At 40.9% G+C, this 26614-nt stretch overlaps 1 protein-coding gene across 12 annotated transcripts in view; it reads left to right on the forward strand.

Annotated features, from left to right (window-relative positions):
• The first annotated feature begins 12133 nt into the window (after positions 1 to 12133).
• Positions 12134 to 26614, forward strand: part of CLYBL (citramalyl-CoA lyase) — a 234005-nt gene continuing 219524 nt past the window's right edge. For all 12 annotated transcript variants that reach the window (XR_012495471.1, XM_074329487.1, XM_074329490.1 and 9 more), the window contains exon 1: positions 12134 to 12223. Coding sequence is in view for 11 of the 12 variants with exons in the window: in XM_074329487.1 (XP_074185588.1) it covers positions 12165 to 12223 (59 nt within the window). In the remaining variant the exon portion in view is untranslated. The remainder of the gene's footprint in view (positions 12224 to 26614) is intronic.

Raw genomic sequence — 26614 nt, forward strand, 5'->3', positions numbered from 1 at the left:
TTCTGTTTTGTTTGTTAAATTTGTTCTTAAATTCCACATATAAGCGAAATCACATTGCATCTGTCTTTCTCTGTCTGACATACTACACTCAGCACAACACCCTCCAAGTCCATCCATGCTGCCTCAGATGGCAAGAACCCATTCCCTTCCCTGACCAAATAATATTCCATTGTATATATGTACCACCTCCTCTTTACCCATTCATCCATCGATGGACACCCAAGCTGCCTCCACATCTTGGCCATTGTAAACAATGCTACAATTGATATATGGATTCATACGTCTCCTTGAAGTAATATTTTGGGTTTCTTCGGATAAACACTCTGAAGTGGGAATACTGAGCCCTTCATTGTCTCTTCTCATACCTTTATTTTAAAGTCTATTTTGTTTAGTATAAGTATTGCTACTCCAGTTTTTTGGTGTTTCTTTTTCATTTCCATTTTCATGAAATATCTTTTCCCATCCTTTTACTTTCTGTCTATGTGTGTCTTTCAATCTGAAGTGAGTCTCTTGAAGGCAGTATATGTAAGGGTCTTGTTTTCTTATCCATTCAGCCCTCCTATGTCTTTTGATTGAGTGTTTAATCCACTCATATTGAAAGTAATTTTTGATAGATGTGTAGCTTTTGCCATTTTATTATTCATAATTTTGATTTTTTTTTCCATCTTAAAAAAGTCTCTTTAACGTTTCTTATAATACTGGTTTGGTGGTGATGAACTCCTTTAGCTTTTTCTTGTTGGGGAAGCTCTTTATCTTAAACTCCTTAGATTTTAAATGATAGCCTTGCTGGGTAGAGTAGTCTTGGTTGTAGGTCCTTGCTTTTCATCACTTTGAACATTTTGTGCCAATCCCTTCTGGCCTGAAGAGTTTTTGTTGAAAAATCATCTGACAGTCTTATGGGAGCTCCCTTACAAGTTACTAGTTGCCTTTCTTTTGCTGCTTTTAGGGTTCTCTCTGTCTTTAACCTTTGCTATTTTAATTATAATGTGTCTAGGTGTGGGCCTGTTTTGGTTCATCCTGTTTGGGACTCTCTGTGCTTCCTGGACTTGTATGTCTATTTTCTTCACCTGATTAGGAAAGTTTGCAGTCATTATTTCTTCAAATAGGTTCTCAATCCCTTGCTTTCACTCTTCTCCTTTTGGTACCCCTATGATATGAATGTTGTTACACTTGATGTTGTCCCAGAGGTCATTTAAACTATCTTCATTTTTTGGGTTATTTTTTCTTTTTGTTGTTCTAATTGGGTGTTTTCTCCTACCTTGTCTTCCAAATCACTGACCCAGTCCTGTGCTTCATCTAGTCTGCTGGTGATTCCTTCTAGTGCATTCTTCATTTCAGTTATTGTATTCTTCACTTCTGACTGGTTCTTTTTTATGGTTTCTATGTCCTTTTTAATGCTTGCTATCTCTTTGTTGAAGTTCTCACCAAGTTCCTTGAGCATTTTTATAACCATTGTTTTGAACTCTGTCTGGTAGGTTGCTTGCCTCCATTTTGTTTAGTTCTTTTTCTGGAGTTTTCTCCTGTTCTTTCATTTGGGACTCATTTCCTTGTTTCCTCATTTTGGCTGCCTCTCTGCATTTATTTCTATGTTTTATGTAGATATGCTATGTCTCCTAGTCTTGGTCAGGTGGCATTATATAGTATGTGTCTTGTGGGGCCCAGTGGCATAGTCTCCCTGGTCACCTGAGCCGGGTGCTCCATAAGTGTCCCTTGTGTGGGTTGTACGTGCCCTCCTATTATACTTGAGCTTTGATTGCTCTTAGCATGTCAGTGGTGGGATTGACCCTTAGGCTGACTGGCTGTGAGGTTTGGCCATGTCCACAGCTTATGGGCTGCTGTGTGGGAGGCTGATCCCACTGAGTGGGATTTGTCCAGCAGCATCTGGTGCCTGTTGAGACCACCCTTTGAGTGTGCCACTTTGTGGGGCTAATTCGGCAGTGCTCTGCTGTGGTCTGAAGCCAACCTCCCAATATGTTGATTCTGGGGCCTCTTGGAAGAGCCTCCTGTGCAGGTCCAAGTCATCCCCTGCCTGTGACTGGCCAGAAGCTACCTGGTAAAAGGTACAAAGCAATCTGTAGTTGTTTGTTGCCTGTGCTGGAACTGGAGGCGTATAGAGAGGACACGCTGCAAACTGAGAATGGCTGCCTTCAGTACCAGATCTGGGGTAGCTCCGCAAAAAGCCAGAACACCCCAAGGCCTGCTGACACCTGCCAGCTCCCTTAAGGTTCATCCACTGATAATGTCTTATGTGGTATGTGAGTTGAGTGAGGCAGGGACTCAGGCAGTCACTAGAATGGGAAGAATTGTGGTCACAAGGTTAATGTAGACTCTGGTTTGGTTCCAGCGCTGAGCCTTGAGTGACTCAGCAAAAGTCTTAAAGCACACTGAGGCCAGTTGCCACCCACCTGGGGCCTGCCAGACTCCAACAGTTTTCCAAGAATGTGCAATTAGGGTGGGGTTGGCTGCTCACAGAGAAAGTGCCTGCAGTGGTGCATGAGTTGGGTGGGGCAGGGCCCCAGCTGAGTTAGCAGAGCAGAGCAGCAGAGCTCACCAGGCTAATCAGATTCAGATTTGGCCGGATAGGGCAGGCTCAACACAAGAAAGATGGCGCCTGCCTGCCAGCTGCATGGAAGGTGGACTCCTCACTGGAAAAATGCTGACTGTCCTCCAGTCCTCTCTTTGAAGCCACACACTTCAGTCTGCCACCCACCCGTACGTCTCCGAGGCCTCTGGAGTCACTGTCCCTCTGCTGGAACCCAAGGTGAATGCCTGCGAGTGAGTGAGTCTGTGTGCAGGCTGTTTAAGAGGAGGTCTGGGTTTATTTGCAGCCTTCTGTCCCACCCGAACGGCCAGAATCCCCACTATTTTTCACAGCCAGATGTTGTGGTGTCTCCTCTACTCGGCACCAGTAACTCTGGGCTGGGGAGTCTGGTGTGGGGCACTGGGGTCTTTCACTCTTCCAGGGGAACTAAGGCAATTCCTAATTCTCAATCACCACATTCAGGTGTGGGGCCTTTTCCACATCTCCGCCCCTCCTTCCAGTCTTGAGGTGGCTTCTTCTTTATATTTTTAGTTAGGACTTCTGTTCGGCTAGACTTCAGATGGTTCTCCAGGTTGATTGTTCTATAATTTAGTTGCAATTTTAATGTGTTCACAGAAGGACACAAGTCAGACATGGTGTTTATCTACTCCACTATCTTGGCTCTCTCCTACTGTTTGCATAGGTTTAGAATTTGGCAGATGGCATTTTATGTCTTATAAATCAAAAGGAACTACAGGTCATTAATTAATCTCTATTTGTGTTTCTAAATGGAGTCTACTAAAATTTAGATATCTGAGAACATTTCACCAGAGAAATTATGATAGTTTATAAACAAGGCAATCCCATAACTGGTTTTAAGAACCTACTTTGTATTAGCTGTTGTACCTGTTGCTGGGAACACAAACACAAATGAAGAAATGGACTTTGCATGCAGGGAGTTGGGCTTCTCACAACAACAGGTTTAAGAGTTGCTGTGTCCTTTTATTTTAAGTAATTCTTAGAACAACAAATAAAAATGAAGAAGACTAACTAGCGAATCTCAGCCACATGAACAATTATGAGGCTATTTTGTAGATGAACCTAGTTGCCACCCAGGATCGAGGCTGTTTACACCATTGTGGGCAGGGGTGCAAAGGTTTAGCAAACGGAGGTTAAGGAATAGCTCAGAGCAATTAGATTGCATGACGCCCCAAATGCCTAGTTTGTCAGGATGAATCCAAGTTTGGCTCCTGTTGCTAAAAGAAAAAAAAAAATTAAAAAGCTATGCACATGTTAGTCACAAGCAAACCTGAAGGCATGCCATCTATTATCAGCAATAAACAGATTTGATTCTTTCGTAAACGAGATTGTCAGGGCCTGGGGGATTTGTCAGTGCCGGAATAATCCTCAAATCATCTATCTGCCATACCATGGTAATAGGAAATTGTCAGTAATAAGGCTGGTTAACAATTTTCTTGTCTGGTGCATTAAAGATTATTCCACAAAACCCAGAGGGTCTTAACCAAGCAGCCTTCATTATATGGTTCAACATTACACATCTTATCAAGTCTCATGTCCATAGAGGCTGTGAAGACTCTGTCAACTATGCAAGTTGCTGAGACCTCACTCTGCGTAACACTGGCTGGGACTTCAGAAGTTTTTAATCCAATGTGAGATATAGAACAGGTACAGAACTCAGCAGCCACAAAGTTGCAAAAATGCAAATGGTGTTCCACTCCCCATGTACAAAGATGGTGTTCAGGGGGCAGGTCGATGATGATGAAACTGTGGTTTCTTTTTTCTTTACCTTATTGTGCATGTGATTTAGTTTTAATGTTTTGAATACGTAATACATATACGTGGTTCAAAAATTCTTTGAATTCCAAAAGGGATATAGTAAACATTTTTTCCCATTCCTTTCTTCACTTGCTCTGTTCCTACCTCCCCCTTGTCATCCACAGTATTATTTTATCCTTTCAGAGTTTTTAAATGATTGACTATAAGAAAATAAACACATATTTTTATTTTACTCTTTTTTTACACAAAATATAGCATATAATACAATTGTTCCATGCATTGTTTTTTCCCTTAACAATATATCTTCTATTATACATAACAAAATAGCTTCTATATTTGTACATGGAAATCATCTTTATTCTTACAGTTGCATACTTTTCTGTTTCATGTACCATACTTTAAAAAATTGCTGTCCTGTTGATGGACATTTAGATTTATTTTCCAATATTTTGTGATAACAAACACTGATGCAGTGAATAACCTTACCCATGAGTTCTTTCACATGTTATTACTATTGCATTTTTATAGGGCTACCTGGTAGTGGCCAAGACAGGGCCTCTCCCCCTGACTGTAAGGTAATAACCAAAATTCCTAATAGATTCTGACAGTAAGCAAACATCCTCTTTTATTTCCCCAATACACAAATAGCCAAGGAATCATTTCTGAAGCCTGGTTATACTCCTCTGTCTCTTTCAGCCTCCCCCTTATCGTTAAATGTCTCCTTCTTTGTTTCCTCCTGTCACAACTAACAACCTGACACTGGTTGCCTTGTGTGTGTGTTTGTTTTTTTTCAGTCTCATCATTTTAAACTGCATTTGGATTGCTATTATTTATTTCTTCTGAGAAGTAGGGCAAATGTTGCTAAATGATTTCTCGTCTCTTCTTAACAAGTCAGCTTCTCAGTCATTCACTTGACATATATTTATTAGCATCTACTGTGTCTCCAGCATCATTTTAAGCGTTGATAAAATCGTAGCAGACAAAGTAAACTTAGTTCCCACCCTCATGGGGCTTACATTCTAATGGAAAGTAACACATCATAAACAAATAAAATGACAGTAATGGCAGGCAATAAACAAATCAATGCATAATATAATATCAGGTAGTGGTAAGTTCTCTGTGTCATTAATTGGTTCAAGGGTGTAAGTCCTTTTCAAATGACACACAGAGAAAGCGTTCCAATTCTCTTGTGAAATTTCTCGGAAGCTGCTTCCTTTCGAAACTTTCATGCTCAAGGAAGTTCTGGTTAGAGAAAAAGCTTGTTGATTCTGTCTGACACTGACAGAGAGGCCTGTGGTCATCTGAGCCATATACTGTCACTTTGGACTTACAGATGGCTTTAAAGGCACTCTTTAAGAAGTGGTTTGTATGTGGAGGTGCTCATGGGAAGGTTTCTTTTACGAGGGGTATTAGTTTCTTATTGCCGCTGTAATAAATTACTACAACCTTGGTGGCTTAGAACAACACAGCTTTATTATCTTACAGCTCTGGAAGTCAGACATGCGAAATAGCTTTCATGGGGATAAAAACAAAGTGTCTGCAGGGACGCATTCATTGTGGAGGGAAGAAGCCATTTCCTCTCCTTTTCCACCCTCTAGAGGCCACCTGCTTTCCTTGACTGGTGGCCCCTCATCCCTCTAAGCTTTATTCCATGTCACATCTGGTTCTTCTGACTCTCACCCCCTAGTTTCCCTGTCTTAAGGACCCCAGGATTACACTGGGCCCTCCCAGGTAATCCAGGATAATTTCCTATCTCAAGATTTAGTCACCCCTGAAGTACCATATTCACAGGTTCTGGGGATTAGCAGGTAGACATCTTTGGGGGGAGGAGTTTGTCATTCAGCCCATCACACGGGTGATTAAGAAGCAGCAGATGGGGAGCAAGATAATTATTAGCATACAAAGTGAATTAAAATAATGGGAAATTATGTAAAGAATAATCTTGGCCTCAAAGATTCAGCACTTGGAGTTCAATGTATGTTTTGAGCATCTAAAGTGTGCCAGGCACTGTTCTAGGTGCATGGGATACGTCAGTGAACAAAACAGATAAAAAGCCCTACCCTCATGCGGCTTACATTCAACAAAGACATCACAAATAAACCCGTTATCGAGTAATGGAGAAGTGGATAAGTGCTAGGGGGAAAAGGAAGAGTGGCTCAGGGGAAAGGTTGGAAGAACCAGGAGGGCGGCGTCAGAGAACTCTCTGCCTGCAGACACTAGGGGGCGCTGTAGCACAGTTTGGGCGGCTGAGATTAGAAAGGGGCCTTAGTTTTTTTTATACAATCAGTATTGGGAAGCCTGAAAGAGTTTTAGAGGTTAGCTAGTCAAACTTCCTCAGTTTAGAGAAAAGCTAAGGCTCACGTCCACAATGTGGCCACTAGTTATTCTGCCTTTGGCCTAAATTTGAAAGACAGTCTCCTCTCTCCCCAAGAAGGCCAGACATAGACGTCATGTTATCAAAGGCAGCTCCTGCCAGGAGGAGAGGCTGGGAGGGTTTTATATCAGAACAGCAGGAGGGAAGGATGATTTCAGAGTGTAGTTCTGTGTATGCCACTGTTGAAAAATCATTCCACAGAACTTCTAATGTGCCTCTTTCTAAGTGCAGTATTCTGAAGTCTTAAATCAGTGACTCTTCCCATCAGCCTTTGAGACTCAACTTTGGTGAAAATAACCTATATCGGTGAGACACCAAAAGGCAGGGAAAAATAGATTATGATAAAGAGCCTTTGGTGTTTATAACAAAAGAACAATGCAGCTTCATTTTCCTAATCGTTACTGCTTTAAATGGTTATTTAAGCTATTTAAGCTTTAAAAAGAAAAGTAAACCACATTTTTATCCAATATCTCCTTGGGTGTGACTATTTCCCAAAAGTGTAGTTGAGCCAATACTGTATTTCTAAAATTAACAGTGAGAGTTATTCGCGTTTCATGACAATTATAAGACCACGTGTAACATTTCTATTCAGACCTGTATTTTTTAAGGCACCAATTGGTTGACACTTGAGCATTCCAGTGGTTTACATTCTGGCCCCAGACAGTCCCTTCCAACTGCTGTGTTTTCTCTGCTTGTTTTACTCTTCCCTAACACTTTCAGACTCACTCTCCATGTCCTGGGTGGCTGTCCCTTTCTCAGCAAAACCCCAGGGTTTCCCTGCCCCTCTTACCCAGAGGGAGTTGTAGCATCCTTTCGGTTTCCATATCCCTTTTCCCCATATCACCAGACAGCCTCAGAACCCACCCATTTTTTCCTGTTTACCTGTCTGCCTCTTTCACTAGACTGATAGCTTCTTTTTAAAATCTTTTTTCTTGTTGTGGTAAAATACACATAACATCAAATTTACTCTTTTAACCGTGTGAAATGCATTAGTTGTATTACGTACATTCACGTTGTTGTGCAACCATCACACCATCCATCTCCAGAACTTTTTCATCTTAGAATTGAAACACTGTACCCATTAAATAATAACTCCCCATCTCCCCCTCCAACCAGCCCCTGGCAACCTCTATTATCCTTCTGTCTCTGAACTTGACTACTGTAGGAAACTCAAATAAGTGGAATCATATCGTATTGTGTGTGTGTGCGCCTGGCCGCTTTCACTTAGCATGATGTCCTGGAGGTTGTTCATCCATGCTGTAGCCTATGTCAGAATCATTCAATTAGCTTCTTGAGGTCAGGAATCACGTCAATAAATGTTTAAGTCTGAGTTGAAAAAAATGGGTGGATATGAATGTAAAGTAATGAGATCTGTAAACAGTCTCAAAAGGAAGGTAAGTGTCCTGTACCACAGATCAAGAGGCCACAGTATCTAACTCCCTATGCCAACCTGCCACTTCACTTCCACCTTCCAGATCTTATGCAAATGTCTCTGGTGAACAATTCCAATTTGGACCCACACAGGCAAAGGGATTCTGGGAAAAGGGGTTCCATCTGAGCTGGGTCAACAATGTCAAAGCAACCACAATGCTATTAGAGTGTATTCCCAACAGGAGAAAGCTTCCATGTTGACCAGACAGATAAGAACCAAACTCTCAGCTTGTAATTTTACATAGTGGATAACTAGAAGAATTGTCCACAGATGGTCTCTGGCTCCATATATTTCAAACTTTGTTTCTCTTCTATTAGCCACATACTTCTGGGGTCAGGTGCCCTAGGGGGCACATTGTTATTGGGATATGGCCTCTGCCCTTGTACCTTTATGCAGGTGAGTCAGTACAGTGGGTAGTAGTTATTTCTGGCAGCCATTTCTAACCCAGGACTGCTAATAATAACTAAAAACAGAAGTGACGGCAAATTACATGAACATATTCAACTAAACCTAAAAGAAATATGTCCCAGCTCAACTTCTCCTTATCTGGAGCCCCCCAAAATGCTGCAGCCACTCCAGTGCCACTTAACACAAAGGAAGTCTGAGAGGGGGAAAGTTGGAGTAGGCAGAGAAAGGGTCTTAACCATTGGTAGTTAGGACATCGTACTTTGTACAGTTTACAAAAACAAATGACCTTGTGAACACATTGGTGAGCACTTGGAAGAAGCCCGTGCAAGGCCCTAAAAATTAACTTCCACTGGCTCAGGGCAAATTCGCCTCCAGCTCTTTCTATACAAAGCATTAGTTGAATTTATTTTTGTTTTTAGTTTATTAAGAATATTTTCCAACATACACAAAATTGAAGAACACATAATAAACCCCACTCCTGATTCCATTTCACTCCTACCACCCTGATCTATGCCACCATTCCATTTCACCTGGACTGCTAAACTCACTAATTGCCCTAATTCCAATCTCACCCACCTATAACCATTTCTCCTATAATGGATAGAATGATTTTTTTCAAAACCTCAAATCAGATCATGTCTTGCCCCTGCTACAATCCTTCCAAGGCTTCTGTGGCTGAGACTGGTTTTATCCTAACATCCTTTCTCTCCTTCTACCTCCGTAATAGAACCTCTGAAGTTTAGGTGAGCACATGGAGGCCCCAAATAAAGAGTACATTCTCCAGAGTTCCTCCTTACACTTAAGTGTGGTCATGTGACTGAGTTCTGACTAATGAGGTTGTGTGCAGTTTCCTGGCTTGTCCTTAAAAAGAGCAGGTTCTTCCTGCTACTGTGACAGACACATGGCTGAAGCTATAATAGAATAGGTCATGAGGTAAACTTGGGAATGAAGGAAATGCATTATGGAGCAATAAGATAGAAGGGGCCTGGGTCCCTGACATAACGGATCAACCTACCAGCCCTAGAACTCCTACATAGACTTTTACATGAGAGAAATAAACTTCATCTTGTTTAAGCCCCATTTATTTTGGGTTTTCATCATAGTGAGACCTAATTCTAACTAATACTGCTTCTCATCACACTTAGAAGGAAATCCAAACTGCTTACCAAAGTCCAGAAGGTTTCACATGATGTGGTCCCACTCCAGTATAATCCCTCCACTTTCCCCTCGCTACGCTCCAATCACTCTGGCTTTCTTTTTTTGCTGCTTAAACACATACACACAAAGAAAGAAAGAAAAAAGGAGGGAAAAAACCCACTCCTGCCCCATGTGCCTACCACCCAGCTTCAACAATTAATTACCAGTGTTGGTTGATTTTTCTAGTACCCATCACTACCACCCCAAATTCATTATTCTCTCGAGGTGTGATATTTCTGGTTCTTAGCCTTCTTTCTCAGATCTCTGCCAGGTTCTTACCCCACCAGATTGCTCAACTCAACAAGGTCATGGGTCTCATAGAATTATTCACCCTGATAAATTTCATATGTTTTTTTTAATGCTCTTGGGGCAAACATACTTTATTTCCTTTCAGTTTTAGGGACTGTGAGTAAAGACAGATTTGACTAGCCTCAAAAGAAAAACTCTGGATCCTTTTCTCTATTAGAGCTAGAAATACATCCTCCAGAAATCCACATTCTATGTAGATAAGGTTTTATAAAACTTTATTTAAAATATATCAAAATTTGAAAACAGTTCTTAGAACCTACAAGTTTGTAATCTCATGAAGAAGCTCAGCAAAACCACAACAGTCCTGGTGAGAATGGGTACAGCTACAATTATTTCAAGCAGAATCTGAAATAAATTGAATCCATTAGCAAGTAAGTCTTTGGAAGTCTTACTTTCCGTAATAAGCCTTAGGGTCGGGGCATTCTTAATAAGGATAACCACTCATATGGCAGTTCTCAGAGTTATAATGAGGCTGGTGGAACATTTTCATCTTGTATTTATTAAATATCTGCTGTTTACGAGTCGCTGAGCCAGGTGCTAGGGGCATACAGCCGTGACCGATATATCACGTTCTTGCTCTCAGAGTTCACTCTACTCCTATACTGGATGGTGTTTCTAAACCAGAGCACTAATAGCGAAGGTGGGACTGCCCGCACATCCCAAGCCCTGCCCCCTAAGTGATAAGGACTCATCCCAAAAGCTCACCTGATTGATAGGTTCCTTCCATGTTGTGAGCTACTATTTCTCCCATTGTGGGGAAGGGAACAATAAGAAAGTAAATTCACAAATACACGAGTAAACATTGTGATGAGGGCTGTGATTGAAATGATAAGGTTGCTGTGACAGTGAAATTGATCAGGATGTGGGGTGTGTGTGTGTGTGTGTGTGTGTGTGTGTGTGTGTGATACTCTAGTTTGGGTCATCTGCATAGGCCCCTTTGCACAGGTGGCAGGTAGGGTAAGTGTCCTGGAAGATGAGAAGGTGCAGCGGTGAGCTTTCTGGGGACTGCGAACAGACTGTGCAAAGGCTCTGAAGTGGCAGGGACTTAGTGAACATATAAAAACGTGGAAAGAAGACAGGGGGCTGAAATAAGATTGGAAAGACAGGCAGGGGCCAGATCATATAAAGCCTTCAGGGCTGCAGTACAGAATTTGGGTTTTACTCTGAATGCTTCCCTTTAGAAGCCACCAAAAGGTTTTAAGAAGGGAATTGATGTGGTCATAATAATAAGTAACTATCACTCCTGAACACTTCCTCTGGGCCAAGTAAAGTTTTAAGCTATCTATCTATCTATCTATCTATCTATCTATCTATCTATCTATCTATCTATCTAAACTCAATATATCCTTATAACAACCCTATGAGGTGAGTACTGTTTATAGTCTCATAGACAAGGAAACTGTAGCACTGAGAGCTTAAGTAACTTGCCCAAGGTCACACAGCTGGTAAACTCTGTTTTAATACCTTAGCAGTCTTCCAACTGTGAAGTAGGAGGAATTTTATTTGCTGAAAGACTGGCAGGAGTTGCAGTGAACGTTGTGTTCGCTGCAGGTGACATCAGCAAGCATTTCTCTGGCTCAGAAAACTGCCAGCAGCTGTTTTGATCCTATTACGGGCATAGGTATATGTCCCATAATGGATTAACTGTTAACCAAGCCGTACACATGGTGAGGTTCACAAACTTTTGGCAGACAGTAATTTAACAACAAAAACAACAAATTCCTAGAAAATATGGTCTGTTCTGGCTGGGAACAGGCAAGGTCTGTCAATAGCCACCTTCAAAAACCCACAAGCACGGGGAGAGTTGGATTCAGTCACCAGAAAAATCGCTCAAGAAGGAGCCATTCATTCGAACCCTTTGCTCTAAGGCCCCATGGCAGCCGGGAAGTTCCCAAGGGAGCAGGTATGCAGAGCAGGGAGGACGTGGCTTCAGGGACAGAGCGGGACGTGGAGAAAACTGCAAAACACGCATAGCGGAAGCCGGTCGTGAGAGGGGCGGGATGAAGCTAAGGCGTTGTGGAATGAAGTAAGAGCATTGCGTTGCGGGGTGGTGTCGTGGGGGCGTGGCCCAGGGCGGGGCGAAGTGGAGATTGACATGGCGGGGGCGGGGCGCACGCGTTGGGAAGATGGCGCTACGTCTGTTGCGGAGGGCGGTGCGTGGAGCGGCGGCGACGCTGCCGAGGCTGTGAGTGCAAATCCCCAGTGCCCTGCCGCTCAGCGCGGCTCAGCCCCGCAAGCCGGGTGCATCCTCCCTGACTCCCGGCGGGAACCTTTACCGGCCGGGAGCACCGTGCGCCTTCTGCGCCTGCTCGACCTCTGTCTTCCAAGGTCGCAAACGCCCTGGGAGGGTCGCTTCCATTGCCTATGCTTCCTTGTGAGAGGGCCCTTGCTTGGGCCCGGAAAATGGGTACAAACCTTAGATCTGTCAGCCCCAGAAAACAAAGCTGGCCTCCACAAATGGTAACTGTGAACCTGCAGATAGATGTTTTATAACAGGGGTCCTGGAGCCAGCCGCAGAGGCTGCTTGCCTGATGAATAAGAACACCCTCCATTCATTGGTTCAGCACAGAGGTTCCCAAACTTTTGTTCTTCGGACCCCTTCACAAGCGTGAAATTATGGAGGACTCCGAACAGCGTTTGCTTGTATCTGTTGGTTTTTACAGTATGAGGAATTAAAACAAATTTTAAAAGTATTTATTTAAAAGTAACAAACCCATTACATTTGAACACAAATGACATCTTTAATGAAAAATAACTTTTCAGAAAAAGTGAGAAGAGTTGCATGGTTTTATATTTTTGAAAATCTCTTTGGTTTAATAAAGGACAATTGGAGTTTCATGTCAGTTGTTCTGGAGGAAATTTACAAGGAAATTCACGGCTCATACAGACCCAGATACTAGTTGGAAAAGGGAGGACCTCGGAGACCCTCTCCTCTGAAAGGGTGTCAGACCACACTTTGAGAACCACTGGTCTAGCATTTGTCTGTTTGCTAACTACATATACATACCATGTTTCCCCCAAAATAAGACCTAGCCAGATAATCAGCTCTAATGCTTCTTTTGGAGTAAAAATTCATATAAGACCCGGTCTTATAGTAAAATAAGACCGGGTCTTTATAATATAATAATATAATTAATATAATATAATATAACATAACATAACATAACATAACATAATATAATATAATAATATAATACTGGGTCTTATATTAATTTTTGCTCCAAAAGACGCGTTAGAGCTGATTGTCCGGTTATTTTCGGGGAAACACGGTAAGTTACCTAATTTGATTCCCTGACCACCATGTGAAGTCTGGTGACTTGTTTATAAAGATGAGGAAACTGAAGCTCAGAAAGGCCAAGTGACTCTTTCAAAGCAGAGAACTGCAGGGTTCCCTTCAGAAACCAAGTCTATGGCTGAGGAACTCTTTTATATCCCTGCTTCCTGAATCACCAATATCCTTTGTCAGGACCCACCTGGTTTTTTGTATGGCACCTTCTCATTTCCTATTCCCAGGCCAGTACATGGCTCTGGGCTCAGGATCACCCCTGGCACCAGGGGAGCCATTGAGGTGTGCATGCAGACCCTTCCAGAAGGTTTCTTCTGGCCTGTGAAGGGTCAGCTTTTGTGGCCTGTTCAACAATGGGTCCAGTGCCCACACTCCATCACCTGCTTCTAAGGCATTTGGGGCTCAGCAAACAAGGCTCTTCACCTCCATTAGGACACTGTCTCATTCTCAACACACCTGCACACCCCACCAAGGCCATGGCAGTAGGCTTTTATGCAGCGCGCTTTCCGTAGTGTGTATCCTGTGTTAAATCCTCTGGTCCTGGCACCTTCAGAACACGGGGGGATGAGAGAAGTAAAGGTGCTGAATGTCACTTTAGAGATGCCTTCATTTGTACCCTCGCTGGGTTGCACTTCAGGGTCAGGCCAGCGGACCTGCTTCTGCTGGCTTTTTTCTTCTGTTTTTAGAGCGTATCAGCACCACTGCTGATAGCAGGGACCATTCTTGCCCCTCTTCCTGACCCTCCAACATTTCCCCGGATGCAGTGCTGTCCCAGATGCTTCCATGGCCATCCTGTCTCCAGTCCTGCTGCTCTTTGTGGCCACTGCTTATGTAAATACTCTGCCCTCAAGTTGGGGGAGCATAACTTTCTACTCTTTCGTGTGCTATTGCCAAGGGTGTCTTTTCTTTTAAGCCCTCTCAGCTGACAGAGCAAAGAAATATATGTATGAATAGTAACCCACGCATATACACACTTACAAATATTTCTGTCTAAGTATCTATGTCTGCATTAAGCTAGACATGAATTCATACTGTCTCCAATTCTAGTCCATTATGAAAAGGATTATTCTAGCCTCTTCCTCTTCCTTATTTGTAAATTTTCACTTCAACAGTGAGAAACCTGGCTTTCACCATTCCCGTCCAGTTACTTAATTGTTCAGTTTCAACATACGCATATAGTGTGACAATTAAGTTCGCGAACTCATCCTAGAAAAGTGTTATGTACCTCATTGCTGAATATCACTATGGTCACCTTCGAAGTACTCCCCTTGGGAAGCTATGTACCAATGCCAGCGCCTACTCCACCCTTCAAAGCATTTTGGAACTCTTTTTCTGGAATGGCCATCACAGCTGTCGTTGTTTTACCCTTGGTGTCCTGAATGTCATCAAAATGTCTTCCTTTAATATTTCCTTTATCTTTGGGTAAAGAGAGAAGTCATTAGGGGCCAGATCAGGTGAATAGGGAGGGTGTTCCAATACGGTTATTTGTTTACTGGCTAAAAACTCCCTCACAGAGAGTGCTGTGTGAGCTGGTGCATTGTCGTGATGCAAGAGCCATGAATTGTTGGCGAAAAGTTCAGGTCATTTTCATCTAACTTTTTCACACAGCCTTTTCAGTACTTCCAAATAGTAAACTTGGTTAACATTTGTCCAGTTGATACAAATTCATAATGAGTAATGCCTCTGATATCAAAAAAGGTTAGCAACAAGTTCGGGAACTTAATTGTCAGATCTCGTATAGCAGTATCCAAATTGTTAGACCATACTCTTGGGAAAAAACCTTTATCAACGAGAGTGCAGTGCTTATGTAGAGTTTCTTTCCCTTTAGTCTTGCAAGCTCCCTCATTTCCAGAGTTACATGGGTTAACACGTTTTTCTCCGATCCCCTTCAGTGAGGTTGTTTCATACATTTGTAATACAGTTAGATTCTCCTGTGACAGTCTGCATTCTTTCCCGGGATCCATGTACCTTCCAAATGATTATTTTTTTGATTGCATATTTAAGGTTCACTCTTTTTGCTATAAAGTTCTCTGGGTTTTGACAAATGCATAATTTCATGTATCTACCATAACAGTATCATAGAGAATAGTTTTACTTTCCGAAAAATCCCCTTTGTGCTTCAATCTATTCGTCCATTTCCCCTCCATCCAAACTGCTGGCAAGCACTGATCATTTTACTGTTTCTATAGTTTTGACTTTTCCAGAAGGTCATATAATTGGAGTTATACAGTACATAGTCTTTTTAGACTGCGTTCCTTCACTTAGCAATATGCGTTAAGGATTTTCCATGTCTTTTTATGGTTGGTAACTCGTTTCCTTTTATTGCTGAATAATATTCCATTGTGTAGATGTACCATAGTTTGCTTATCCTTCACTTACTGAAGGACACTTTGGTGACTTCTAGTTTTTGTTGATTCTAAATAAAGCTACTATAAACATTCATGTGCAGGTTTTGTATGGACATTAGTTTTCAAATAAATTGGATAAATACCTAGAAGTATAATTGTATGATTAGATTATATTTAGCTTTGTAGGAAACTACCAAACTGTCTTCCAAAGTGGCTGTACCATTTTTGATTCCAGCCGTCAATGAATGAGAGTTCCCATTGCTCCACATCTTTGTCAGCATTTAGTATTGTCGGTTAAAAATATTTTGTTAGACGTTCTAATAGGTGTGTAGTAGTATCTGTTGTTGTTTTAATATGTTAATTTGTTTTAACTTAAAATTCCCTGATGTCAAATGACATCAAGCATCTTGTTATATGTTTATTTGCCATCTCTGTATCTTCTTTGGTGAAATGTTTATTTAGATCTTTTGCCTATTTCTTAATTGGGTTGTTTTCTTATTGTAGAGTTTTAAGTATTATTTGTATATTTTAGATATAAGTCCTTTATTAGATACATATTTTACAAATATTTTCTCCCAGTCTGTGGCGTATCTTTTCATTCTCTTAACAGTATCTTTTATAGAGCAGATGTTTTTCATTTTCATGAAGTCAGGTTTATCAATTTTTTCTTTCATGGATCATGCTTTTAGTGTTGTATTTAAAAACTCATTGCCAAATCCAAGGCTACATAGATTTTCTCCTATATTATCTTCTAGAAGTTTTACAGTATTGTGTTTTATTCTTAGGTCTAGATCCATTTTGAGTTAATTTTAATGATAGGTATAAGGTATGTGTCTAATTCATTTTTTTGCTTATTGATCCAGTTCCAGCCCATTTGTTGAAAAAGCTGTCCTGTCTCCATTACATTGCCTTTGCTCTTTTGTCAAAATCAGTTGACTATATTTATGTGGATCTATTTCTGGGCTCTCCATTCTGTTTTATTGATCTGTGTATCTATTCTTTCCCCAATACTTTGCTGTCTTTATTATTATAGCTTCTTATTTCTTTTTAATTTTATTGGGAAATATTGGGGAACAGTGTGTTTCTCCAGGGCCCATCAGCTCCAAGTCATTTTCCTTCATTCTAGTTGTAGAGGGCGCAGCTCAGCTCCAAGTCCAGTTGCCGTTTTCAGTCTTTAGTTGCAGGGGGCGCAGCCCACCATCCCATGGGGGAATTGAACCGGCAACCTTGTTGTTAAAAGCTCACGCTCTAACCAACTGAGCCATCTGGACGCCCCTCTGGCAGCTCAGCAACAGCTTGTTGTCTTCATTCTAGTTGTGGAGGGCGCAGCTCACTGGCCCATGTGGGAATCGAACCAACAACCCTGTTGTTCAGAGCTCGTGCTCTAAGCAACTGAGCCATCCGACAGCCCGATTATTGTAGCTTTATATTAAGTCTAGAAGTCTGGAGGGTGTCAGTCCTCCAATGTAGGGATTTTTTTGTATTATGTTGGCTATTCTGAGTCTTTTGATATCCACAGAATAGCTTGCTGACATGTGTTTGGGATTGCATTGAATCTACAGATTAAGTTGGGAAGAATTGACATCTTAACATATTGAGTCTTCTAATCCATGAACATGGACTATCTCTCCACGATTCCAGGATTTATTAAAATCTTGGTTTCTTTCATCAGAGCATAACAGTTCTCTGCATATAGATCTTGAACATGTTTTGTTAGAGGTATACTTTAGTATTTCATTTTTGGGGTGCTATTGTAAATGATACTGTGTTTTAAATTTCAAATTCCAATTATTCTTTGCTGGTATATAGGAAAGCAATTGACTTCTTAATATTAATTAAGAAAATTATATTATATATAGGAAAGCAATTGACTTCTTAATATTAATTTTGTTAATATCCTGAAAGTTTGCCATGATCACTTATTCCATGAATTATTTTTTGTTAATTCTTTGGGGTTTTCTACATAGACAATCATGTCATTTGCAAACAAAGGCAGTTTTATTTCTTTTTTCCCAATATGTATACCTTTTATTTCTTTTCTTCTCTTATTGTATTAGGTAGTGGTTCCAGGAGGATGTTACATAGGAGTGATGAGAGGGGACATTCTTGCCTCATTCCCAATCTTAGGGAAAGCATCCAGTTTCCCACCATTAAGTCTGATATTAGCTGTGATGTTGTAGATGTTTTTTATTCCCCATTTGCTGACAGTTTTTGTTGTTGTTGTTGTTTGTTTTGTTTTGTCATAATGGTGTTGGATTTTGTCAAATTCTTTTTCTGCATCAATTGATATGATCTTTAGCCTGCTAACATGGTGGATTACATTAATTGATTTTTGAATATTGAACCAGGCTTGTATACCGGGAATAAATGTTGGATTTAATCTGCTAATATTTTGTCGAAGGTTTTACATCTATGTTCATGAGAGATATTGGTCTTTAGTTTTCCTTTATTATAATGTGTTTGGTACTGATTTCTCACATATGTAGGTCTCATGTCTTTTCTGCTCCTGTAGTCCCTTTTTTACTGCTTTCTTTTGCATTAAGTCAATATTTTCCAATGTAATATTTTTAATGTCTTTAATGATATTTTCACTATTTTTAAAGGTTTTCTCTAGGACTTACCATATATATTTTTTATATTGTGGTAAAATATATATAACATAAACCTTGACATTTTAACCATTTTCAGTGTACAATTTAGTGACATTATCACATTCATACTGTTGTGCAATCATCACCACTATCTATTTCCAAAGTTTTTTCCTCACTCCAAACAGAAACTCTGTACCCATTAAGCAATTACACCTCCTTCCCCAGCGCCTGGTAATCTAATCAACTTGCTATGTCTCTGAATTTGCCTTTTCTAGATACGTAAGTGGAATCATACAATATCCTTTTGTTGCTGGCTTATTTCACTTAGCATAATGTTTTCAAGATTCATCCATGTTGTCGCACATGTCGGAACTTCAGTCCATTTATGACTGGATAATATTCCATTGTGTGCATATTACCATATACATCTTAAGTTATTACGTTTGATTTATACTAATTTAACTCCAAAGATAGAGAAATGTTACTTCTACATAGTTTTATTCTCTTATTTTTTTGGTGGTGTTATTGTTATACATACTATATTTATATAGATTTGTAAACCCAGTAATACATTGTTGTAGTTATTACTTATATAACTTTATGTCTTTTAAAGAAAGTTAGAGGAGATGTAAGCACACATACACACACACCACATATATAAATTGTTATAGTAACCTTCTTATTTACTATTTCTGGTTCTCTGCATTTGTTCCTGTGGATTTGAGTGACCATCTGGTGACATTTCTTTGCCCAGTATGTCTTTGCTCACACCCCTTCCTCAGTGCTGTTATTGACAAGTATAACACTTCTACATGTTGTAGGCCTAACAATACAGTCATCTACTATTCTTTCATACAGTTGCTTTTTAAATTAGGTAAGAGAAGAAAGGAACAGAAATGTGCATTTGCATTGTTTAATAATTGCATAATTACCTTTACCATTCATTGCTCTTTGTGTATGAATATGAATTATTGCCTGGGATCACTTACTTTCAACCTGAACTTCCTTTAGTATTTCTTGAAAGGTGGGTCTGCTACCATGTTTCCCCGAAAATAAGACCTAGCCGAACAATCCGCTCTAATGCATCTTTTGGAGCCAAAATTAATATAAGTCCGAAAATAAGACCGATAGTCTTATATTAATTTTGGCTCCAAAAGACGCATTAGAGCGGATTGTCCGACTAGGTCTTATTTTCGGGGAAACACGGTAGTAGCAGCCCTGTACTTGTACATGGCCTTTTAGATTCCCAGGAATATGTCAGAGCTTTTCAAAACCCCCCATGGACATCCATTCTCCAGCTTTTCCTGTTAAGCTTTTTGGTTAACCCATTGTTTGCCCCATCTGTTATCCACCATCTCAGGTAGCATGATTTTAGATAATTGCTTCTGATTGTTCTCAACAAAAGCCCTCAGGGAAAATGCTGTTTCCACTTTTTGAGCTCTCAGTCATGTCAGCTTTGCAAGTGGGGTCTTCCAGGGAACCATCAGAAAGGTCAGGTAGTGACAATTCTCTGGGAATGGGGCTTTAAAGAGCTCTAATCCTGCCCTGCTTCCTCCAGTGGTTGCCAGCCTGCTGGTTTTCACATGACTGTGGCTGCTGACTTTCAAGGCTCCCACCAGCTGGGGCGAGGGTAGAGGGTAAGTTTTAAAAACCCACATAATTTGCTATTCTTACCAAGATTCATCCAGGTTTCTTGAATAAATGCTCTCAGATTGCTGCAAGAATTTGGTTCATTTTTAGAGTTCTGAAAAAGTTGATCTGACAATTTTGTCAATATTCTCATTGCTTTTATGGAGGATAGGATTTTTGAAAGTCCTTTCTCTGCAATTTTGCTGAAGTCTCCCTGGCCTAGAGTTTTGATCAAGAATGGATTTGAATTTATAAAATATTTTTTCAATATCTATTGTGATGGTTATATGACTTTTCTTCTTCAGTGTGTTAATATGTTGAATTAGATTGATCTACTTTTTTAGAAATTTGAATCACTTAATATTTATTTATTTATTTTATTAGTTTCAGGTGTACAAAACAATGTACTAGTTAGACATTTACACCCCTCACAAAGTGATAACCCTCTTCCCCCAATCTGCTACCCCTCTGACATTGTATATAGCTGTTTCAATTCCGTTGACTCTATTCCCTATGCTGTATGCCACATCCTGTGAATATATATATATGTATATATGTATATATATACATATATATACATATATACGTATATATGTGTATATATATATATATATGAAATTGTAGTTGACATTCATTATTATTCAGCTTCAGCTTTAGGTATACACTGCAGTGGTCAGGCATCTACACCGTCCATGAAGTGGTCTCCCTAATAAGACATGTGCCCATCTGACACCCTACAAAATCTTTACAACAGTATTGATTATAGTCCCCAAACTGTCTTTCATATCCCCATGGCAATTTTGTGGTTACCAATTTGTGCTTTCTTATCCCCTCACTTTCTCCCTCATCCCCACCCCCCTCCCATCTAGCAACCCTCAATGTTTTTCTCTGTATCTCTAAGCTTGTTTCTGATTAGTTTGCTCATTTATTCTGTACTTTAGATTCCATAGATTGATCAACTTCAAGTTAAGCTGAACTTGCAGCTCAGGAATAACCTCCACTTGATCGTGATATATTATTTTTATATACTGTTGGATTGAATGTGCTAACATTTACTTAAAAATACTTGCATCAATGCTTATAAAGAATTAGCCTGTAGTTTTCTTGTACTGTCTTGGTCTGGGTTTGGTATGGGGTAATGATGGCCACATGGAATGCAATGGAGAGTGTTCCCTTCTCTTTTATTTTCTGGAATGGTTTGTGTAGAATTGGTAATATTTTTCCTTAAATGTTTGTGCCTGGAGTTTTCTTTGTGGAAAAAAATTTAAACTATAAATTCATGCTATCTGGTTCTTCTTGAGTGAGCATTGGTAGTTTGTGTCTTTCAAGGAATTTGTCAATTTCATATAAGTTGTAAAATTTATGAGCATAGCGTTTATGATAATCTCTTATCCTTTTTCTTACAGCTTTATGGAGGTATAATTTCCCACCATAAAATTCATCCTTTGTAAGTGTGAATTAAATAATCTTTAGTAAATTTATAGAGCTGTGCAGCCATTACCACAGTCCAGTTTTAGATTACCCCCCAAAGTTCCACTCTCCCCAAATTCTCTTGAGCCCATTTGCAGTTAAGCCTTAGTCCCACCTCCAGGCTTATCCTCTTACTGTTCATATTGCCCATAGTGCTGTGCCCTCTCTCCCTGATGCTGGGAATTCTTTCTTTCTTTTTCATTTGATCAGTCTGGCTGGTTTTATCAGTTTTTTATTGATCTTCTTACTGAATCATCTTTTGGTTTGGTTGATTTTTTCCCCCCATTGTTTTTCTGTTTTATATTTCATTGATTTCTTCTGTTCCTATTTTTATGATTTCCTATTTTCAGCTTACTTTGAGTTTAATTTGCCCTTTTGTTCTAGTCTCTAGACAATTGATTTTAGACCTTTCTACGTTTTTAATATAAGCATTTCATAATACATTTCCCTCTCAGTGTTGTTTTAGCTGCTTGTAGCAAATGGTGCGAGATTTCTGATACTTGTAATCTCTTTTTCCTTCTTATCATGATACTCCATTTTTAAAAATAATTAGTAGTAAAACTCTAAAAGAAAAAGGGCGCAGTGACTGTGTTTAGACATAGCAGGAAGGAGTGTGCTGAATAGTTACTTCTTGCTTGATAGTGTCAAGTTAAAGAAGAACTTGGTACAGGAAAAACAGGTAAAGACGACAGTTTAAAGAGATGACAAATACAAGCTAAGGCACCTGAAACTCTGGGTGAGCAACAAGGAGCAGTATGTGAGGAGCCAGCAGGGCTGTGTAAGAGTACTGGAGGGGCTGTGGGGTGACCTTTCAGAGGTCCCAATGGGCCCTTTTGTAGGGTTGGCCTCGTTTTTGAAGCCTCCTAAGGTTGTGATGACAACCACTGCTGTCCCTCTGTACTACTGTGAGGTCATTAGGAGAAGAAGGAAGGGAAGGGACTCAAAGGGAGGATGGAAATGGGAGGAGAGGGGTGCAGAGGGGAGAGATTATAGAGTAGAGAAGAATGGAAACAGTGAGAAAGAAAGGGGAGAAACCTTTATAGAAAGAACAGTAAAAAGGAGGCAGGGGTTAAAAAGGACTGAGAAATTTTTAAATGATCATTTTGAAAATGACATAGAATAAGAATGAACACGTGTACTTTGTCACTTGAACTGGTATTAAAAGACCAATGTGTTTAAAAATGTTTATTGCTATCATTAAAAATTGACTTCGGTTGCCCAAACATATGAGAAGCTAAAAGGGATGCTGTAAACAAAAATAATATTTTGGGTTGTGAGGCAGAAAGTAACTTTAAGGGTCCAGGGAGGTAGGGGGACCAGTCATCTCAACTTGCCCGGGACTGTCCTGGTTTTAGCACCGGAAGTCCCACATTCCAGGAGGCCCGTCTGTTCCAGGCAAACAGGATGGTTATTCACCCTAGTGACAGAGAAGTGAAGGGCTGAAGGATGAGGTAAAGGTGATCTAAGGCGGTAGAACAGAGGTTCAAGAATTAGAGCTAGAGCCTCCTAGAATGGCTTCCTACAAGAATGGGATGGGAGAGTATTTCATGGAGAAAGAAGGGCCTCTGCTAGGAGTAGGGCTGAAGAGAAGAGCAAGAGGGAGGAGACTGAAGAATCAGGAAACACTACAAAGAGGTATATAGACCAGGAGATGCGTGGGGGCAGGGGCCACACCCTTGGGCTGCACAGACGAGCTGGTGGGAATGAGGTGTCCCAGAGCAAAGGCTAGTGGGCGGCAGCCACGCTGGTGAGCAAGAACCGAAAATGACAGCTGGGCCTGAATTGGAAGATGCAAATGTGTGTGGATGGTGCCTCCTGGAGAAGAGAGCTGCAGGGGCAAGTCCCCAGCGAGGGACTGTTTGCTGATGCCAGGCTGTGCCTACCCTACTGAACAGCATAACCTTTGCTTGGGATCTATTCCCGACGCCTAGGCCTTCTGCTCCCACGATACCGTTACCCCGTTACAGAGTTTTGCTGCGGACTAGAAGCGCATGTGTGAGGATAAGCCGGCAGGAAGGACGTTGGGTAGCCCAAGTAATTTCCCTGGGAGAGGCCAAGGGGTCGGGAGGAAAGGCCAGAACCTGCAGATGAGCTCGACTGGAAAGTCCTCACCCTGCTACCTCCTTGGCTCCGGAGGGGGAGTTGAGGACAATCTTATCACACATGCTTTTCTCTACTCTAGTTTGAATAACTGGGGCCACCAACGTCTCTATCCTTTCAAGGAACTTTCCTGAGTGCCCCTGCGTTGCAGAATGTTTGAGTGGCATATGCACTTCGTTCTTCTGGACATGCTCCGTGGTGGTGTATGGAGGACGGAGTGTTCCCTGAGGCTTAGAAGGGGCGCGCATGTGCTTGGTTGTGGGCGAGACTGATGGATGACATCACACGTGGTCAGGGAGGTGCGTCCACGGAGTGGCTGGTGCCGCTCAGCATCGGCTCTTTCCGGAAGTGGCTGTTTTCTCCAGTGATGGCTTTGCAACAGCCAAGATCTGATTGACATAATTTCTGAAAACAGCCTTTGGCCATAGTTTTCTTAACCAAATATCGCAGAGGCTGCTCTGTAGGAGCTGCCATGTTATCATGACTCCTTGTGGGGTAGTCCCCAGGTGCATGTGGCTAAAATTTTAGGAAGGCAGGGAGAAGAAAGCAGAGCTCCTTGGGGAGTGATTCTTGGTAGGTTTGGTGAATATTCTTAAGATTGGAAGAGTTAGTGATGGTAAAAACAATATGCTTTCCTGCCCCTGAATGCAAGTAGAACTGTATTCTGTTGTTCCACGGTGCTTCTTTATCCCTCTTCACGTTGGTCATGATCTCGACAGGATAAGTTTAGAATTTTATTAGTCAATAAAGAAAATATCAAGGAAATGGTATTTGTGTTTTCATATAGGTCACTTGGGTATAAATTTAAATTCATTGTAATTCAAACAGGTTTAATTTATTTCTTATTGCTTGAATGTTTTATAGCTTATCAATTAAATAACTCACTTGAATGATGTAGATAATAAATGGGCCCCAGAATTATTTATTCCTTCTCATTCTTTTCCTTCCTTCCTCCCTTCCTCCCTCCATTCCTCCCTTCTTCCCTCCCTCCCTCCCTTCCTTCCTTTTTCCCCCCTCTATAAGCCAGGTTTAAGGTGGCTTTTTATTTAGTTGCTTTGATTTTATGTTTTGGTTAAATTTTAGGATATTAACCTAATCTTGGCTCATTGATGTTCGCTACTGTTGCATGACTCTATCACATATATTTGTATGTATATAACCACAGTGCTCATTTAGCCTATGTCCACATTTTCTTTCTTGGGAAATGTGGGGATAAATGCCCCATACCCAAATCTGGCTACCTTACTTATGTACTTGGAGGTAGCTTCTATATGCGAACTTGCTAGGGCAAAGAGGATGGACATTTTAAGTCTTTTGAGGCTTGTTGTCAAATCACCCTCCAGAAAGGGTGATAGCTACCGGGATTGCAGTATGCTTTTTGGAGGCTTAGCTGCCCATTTTCCTTGGCTTCAATAGGCCCATGCACAGTAAAGTAAGCAGACTCTCTTGTTGATCACACAGCTGTTAGCACCAGTCCTAGAAAGAACCTCACTGGTGGCTTTACCCTATGTGGTTTGGGCTGTCACACTGACCCAGCCTACAGGTGTTTCTGCAGATGGCCATAAATGTTCCCTCTCCTGCAAGTTCCCTTCAGGACTGGATCACATGTGACATCGTCCTCTTAGTCAGGCTTTTGCAACTGACAAAGGTGCCTGGTTTCATAATAAAGGAATCAAAGCCAACTTCCATGAGAAGCAAGGATTCTATTTTAATAGGCTGCAAGGCTGTCCTGTTTCTCTGTACTATGTTCTGACCGAGAAGACAGAGTGACTATAGTGCCCTGTAAATATTTGCAGGATATTGAAACATTTAAAAGATGACACTTTCTACTTTATTGTCCTACTTGCCACCCCCGGTAAAGCTGGGGTCACAATTTAGTGGTAGACTGTGTTCGCTTTTTAACTGAAAGTACTACGTTGCTAAAAAACTGTATGCTTTTAAAATACGGGCCTCTCTGAACCTTTTTAAAATTTATACGGTCATTTAAAAACATCATTGCATATGTATACGTTATAACACTTTACTAGTAGTGCAGGCTTATTCTAAAGCATTTATACTTGACTTGTCTTCTTAATTAATCTCACAGTATTTTTTATGAGAAGGATGATACGCCCACTTTATTTGTTGACCAAATACAAATATTAAGGGGAGAAAAAAAAATCCGAGCCAAATGCTGTTTTCGTATGAAGACACTGGAGGGCGCTCTAGCAATGGGAGACGCATAAACTGTCTGCTTACAAGCATGCCTGTTCCAATGAGATATTTTCTGTTCATTTTTAAGACAAATGAAAGACACGTGATAGTAGAGGAAATATTTCTGCAATGATCTATAAATGGTTCCTTGAAAAGTTTATAAAATACTTAAGAAGTGGCTCTGTGCGCTGGGCCTCCTGACTACCTCCTCTTTCCTCTCGCCCCTTCCTCCCACGCTGCCTCCTTTGCAGGCCTGTCCCCTGCCCGGAGCCCTCAGCTCCTTCTAGTCTCTGCTCAAATGTCACCCATCAGAGAGGTCTTTCCCGACCACCCAGGACAACATAGCACCTCCCGCACCCCCGCACCCTGTACTCTCTTCTGCCTCACTCTGCCTAATGATTTTTCATTGCACTTACTTCCAACTGACATTTATCTGTTGTTGTCTGTCTGCACCCCGCCCAGCCCCAAATATTCATGAGAGCAAGGACAACAGTGTGTGGCCCATAGTAAGTGCCCAGTATAAATTTGCTGAATGAAAAAAGACCAGATTTAGGAAATTAAGTTTTTAAGATAGAGTTTTTTGGAGATGAGTGTCTTTTTTATTGTGGGAAAATATACATAACATAGATTTGCCAATTTAACCATTTTTAAGTGTACGGTTCAGTGGTATTACGTACATTCACAGTGTTGTGGCACCATCACCGGCATCCATCTCCAGGACATTTTCATCATCCCGTACAGAAACTGCACCCACTAAACAGTAACTCCCCATTGTCTCCGCGCCCAAGCCCCAGGAACCACTGTTCTTTCTATCACTATGAATTTGACTCTTCTATATTCTCGTATCAGTGGAATCATGCAATATTTGTCTTTTGTGACTGGCTTATGTTACCTAGCATAATGTCCTCAGGGTTCATCCAGGCTGTTGGCGTGTGTCAGAATTTCCTTCCTTTTTAAGG

The sequence above is a fragment of the Rhinolophus sinicus genome, linkage group LG04, assembly GCF_036562045.2.
Source record: "Rhinolophus sinicus isolate RSC01 linkage group LG04, ASM3656204v1, whole genome shotgun sequence".
Lineage (NCBI taxonomy): Eukaryota > Metazoa > Chordata > Mammalia > Chiroptera > Rhinolophidae > Rhinolophus > Rhinolophus sinicus.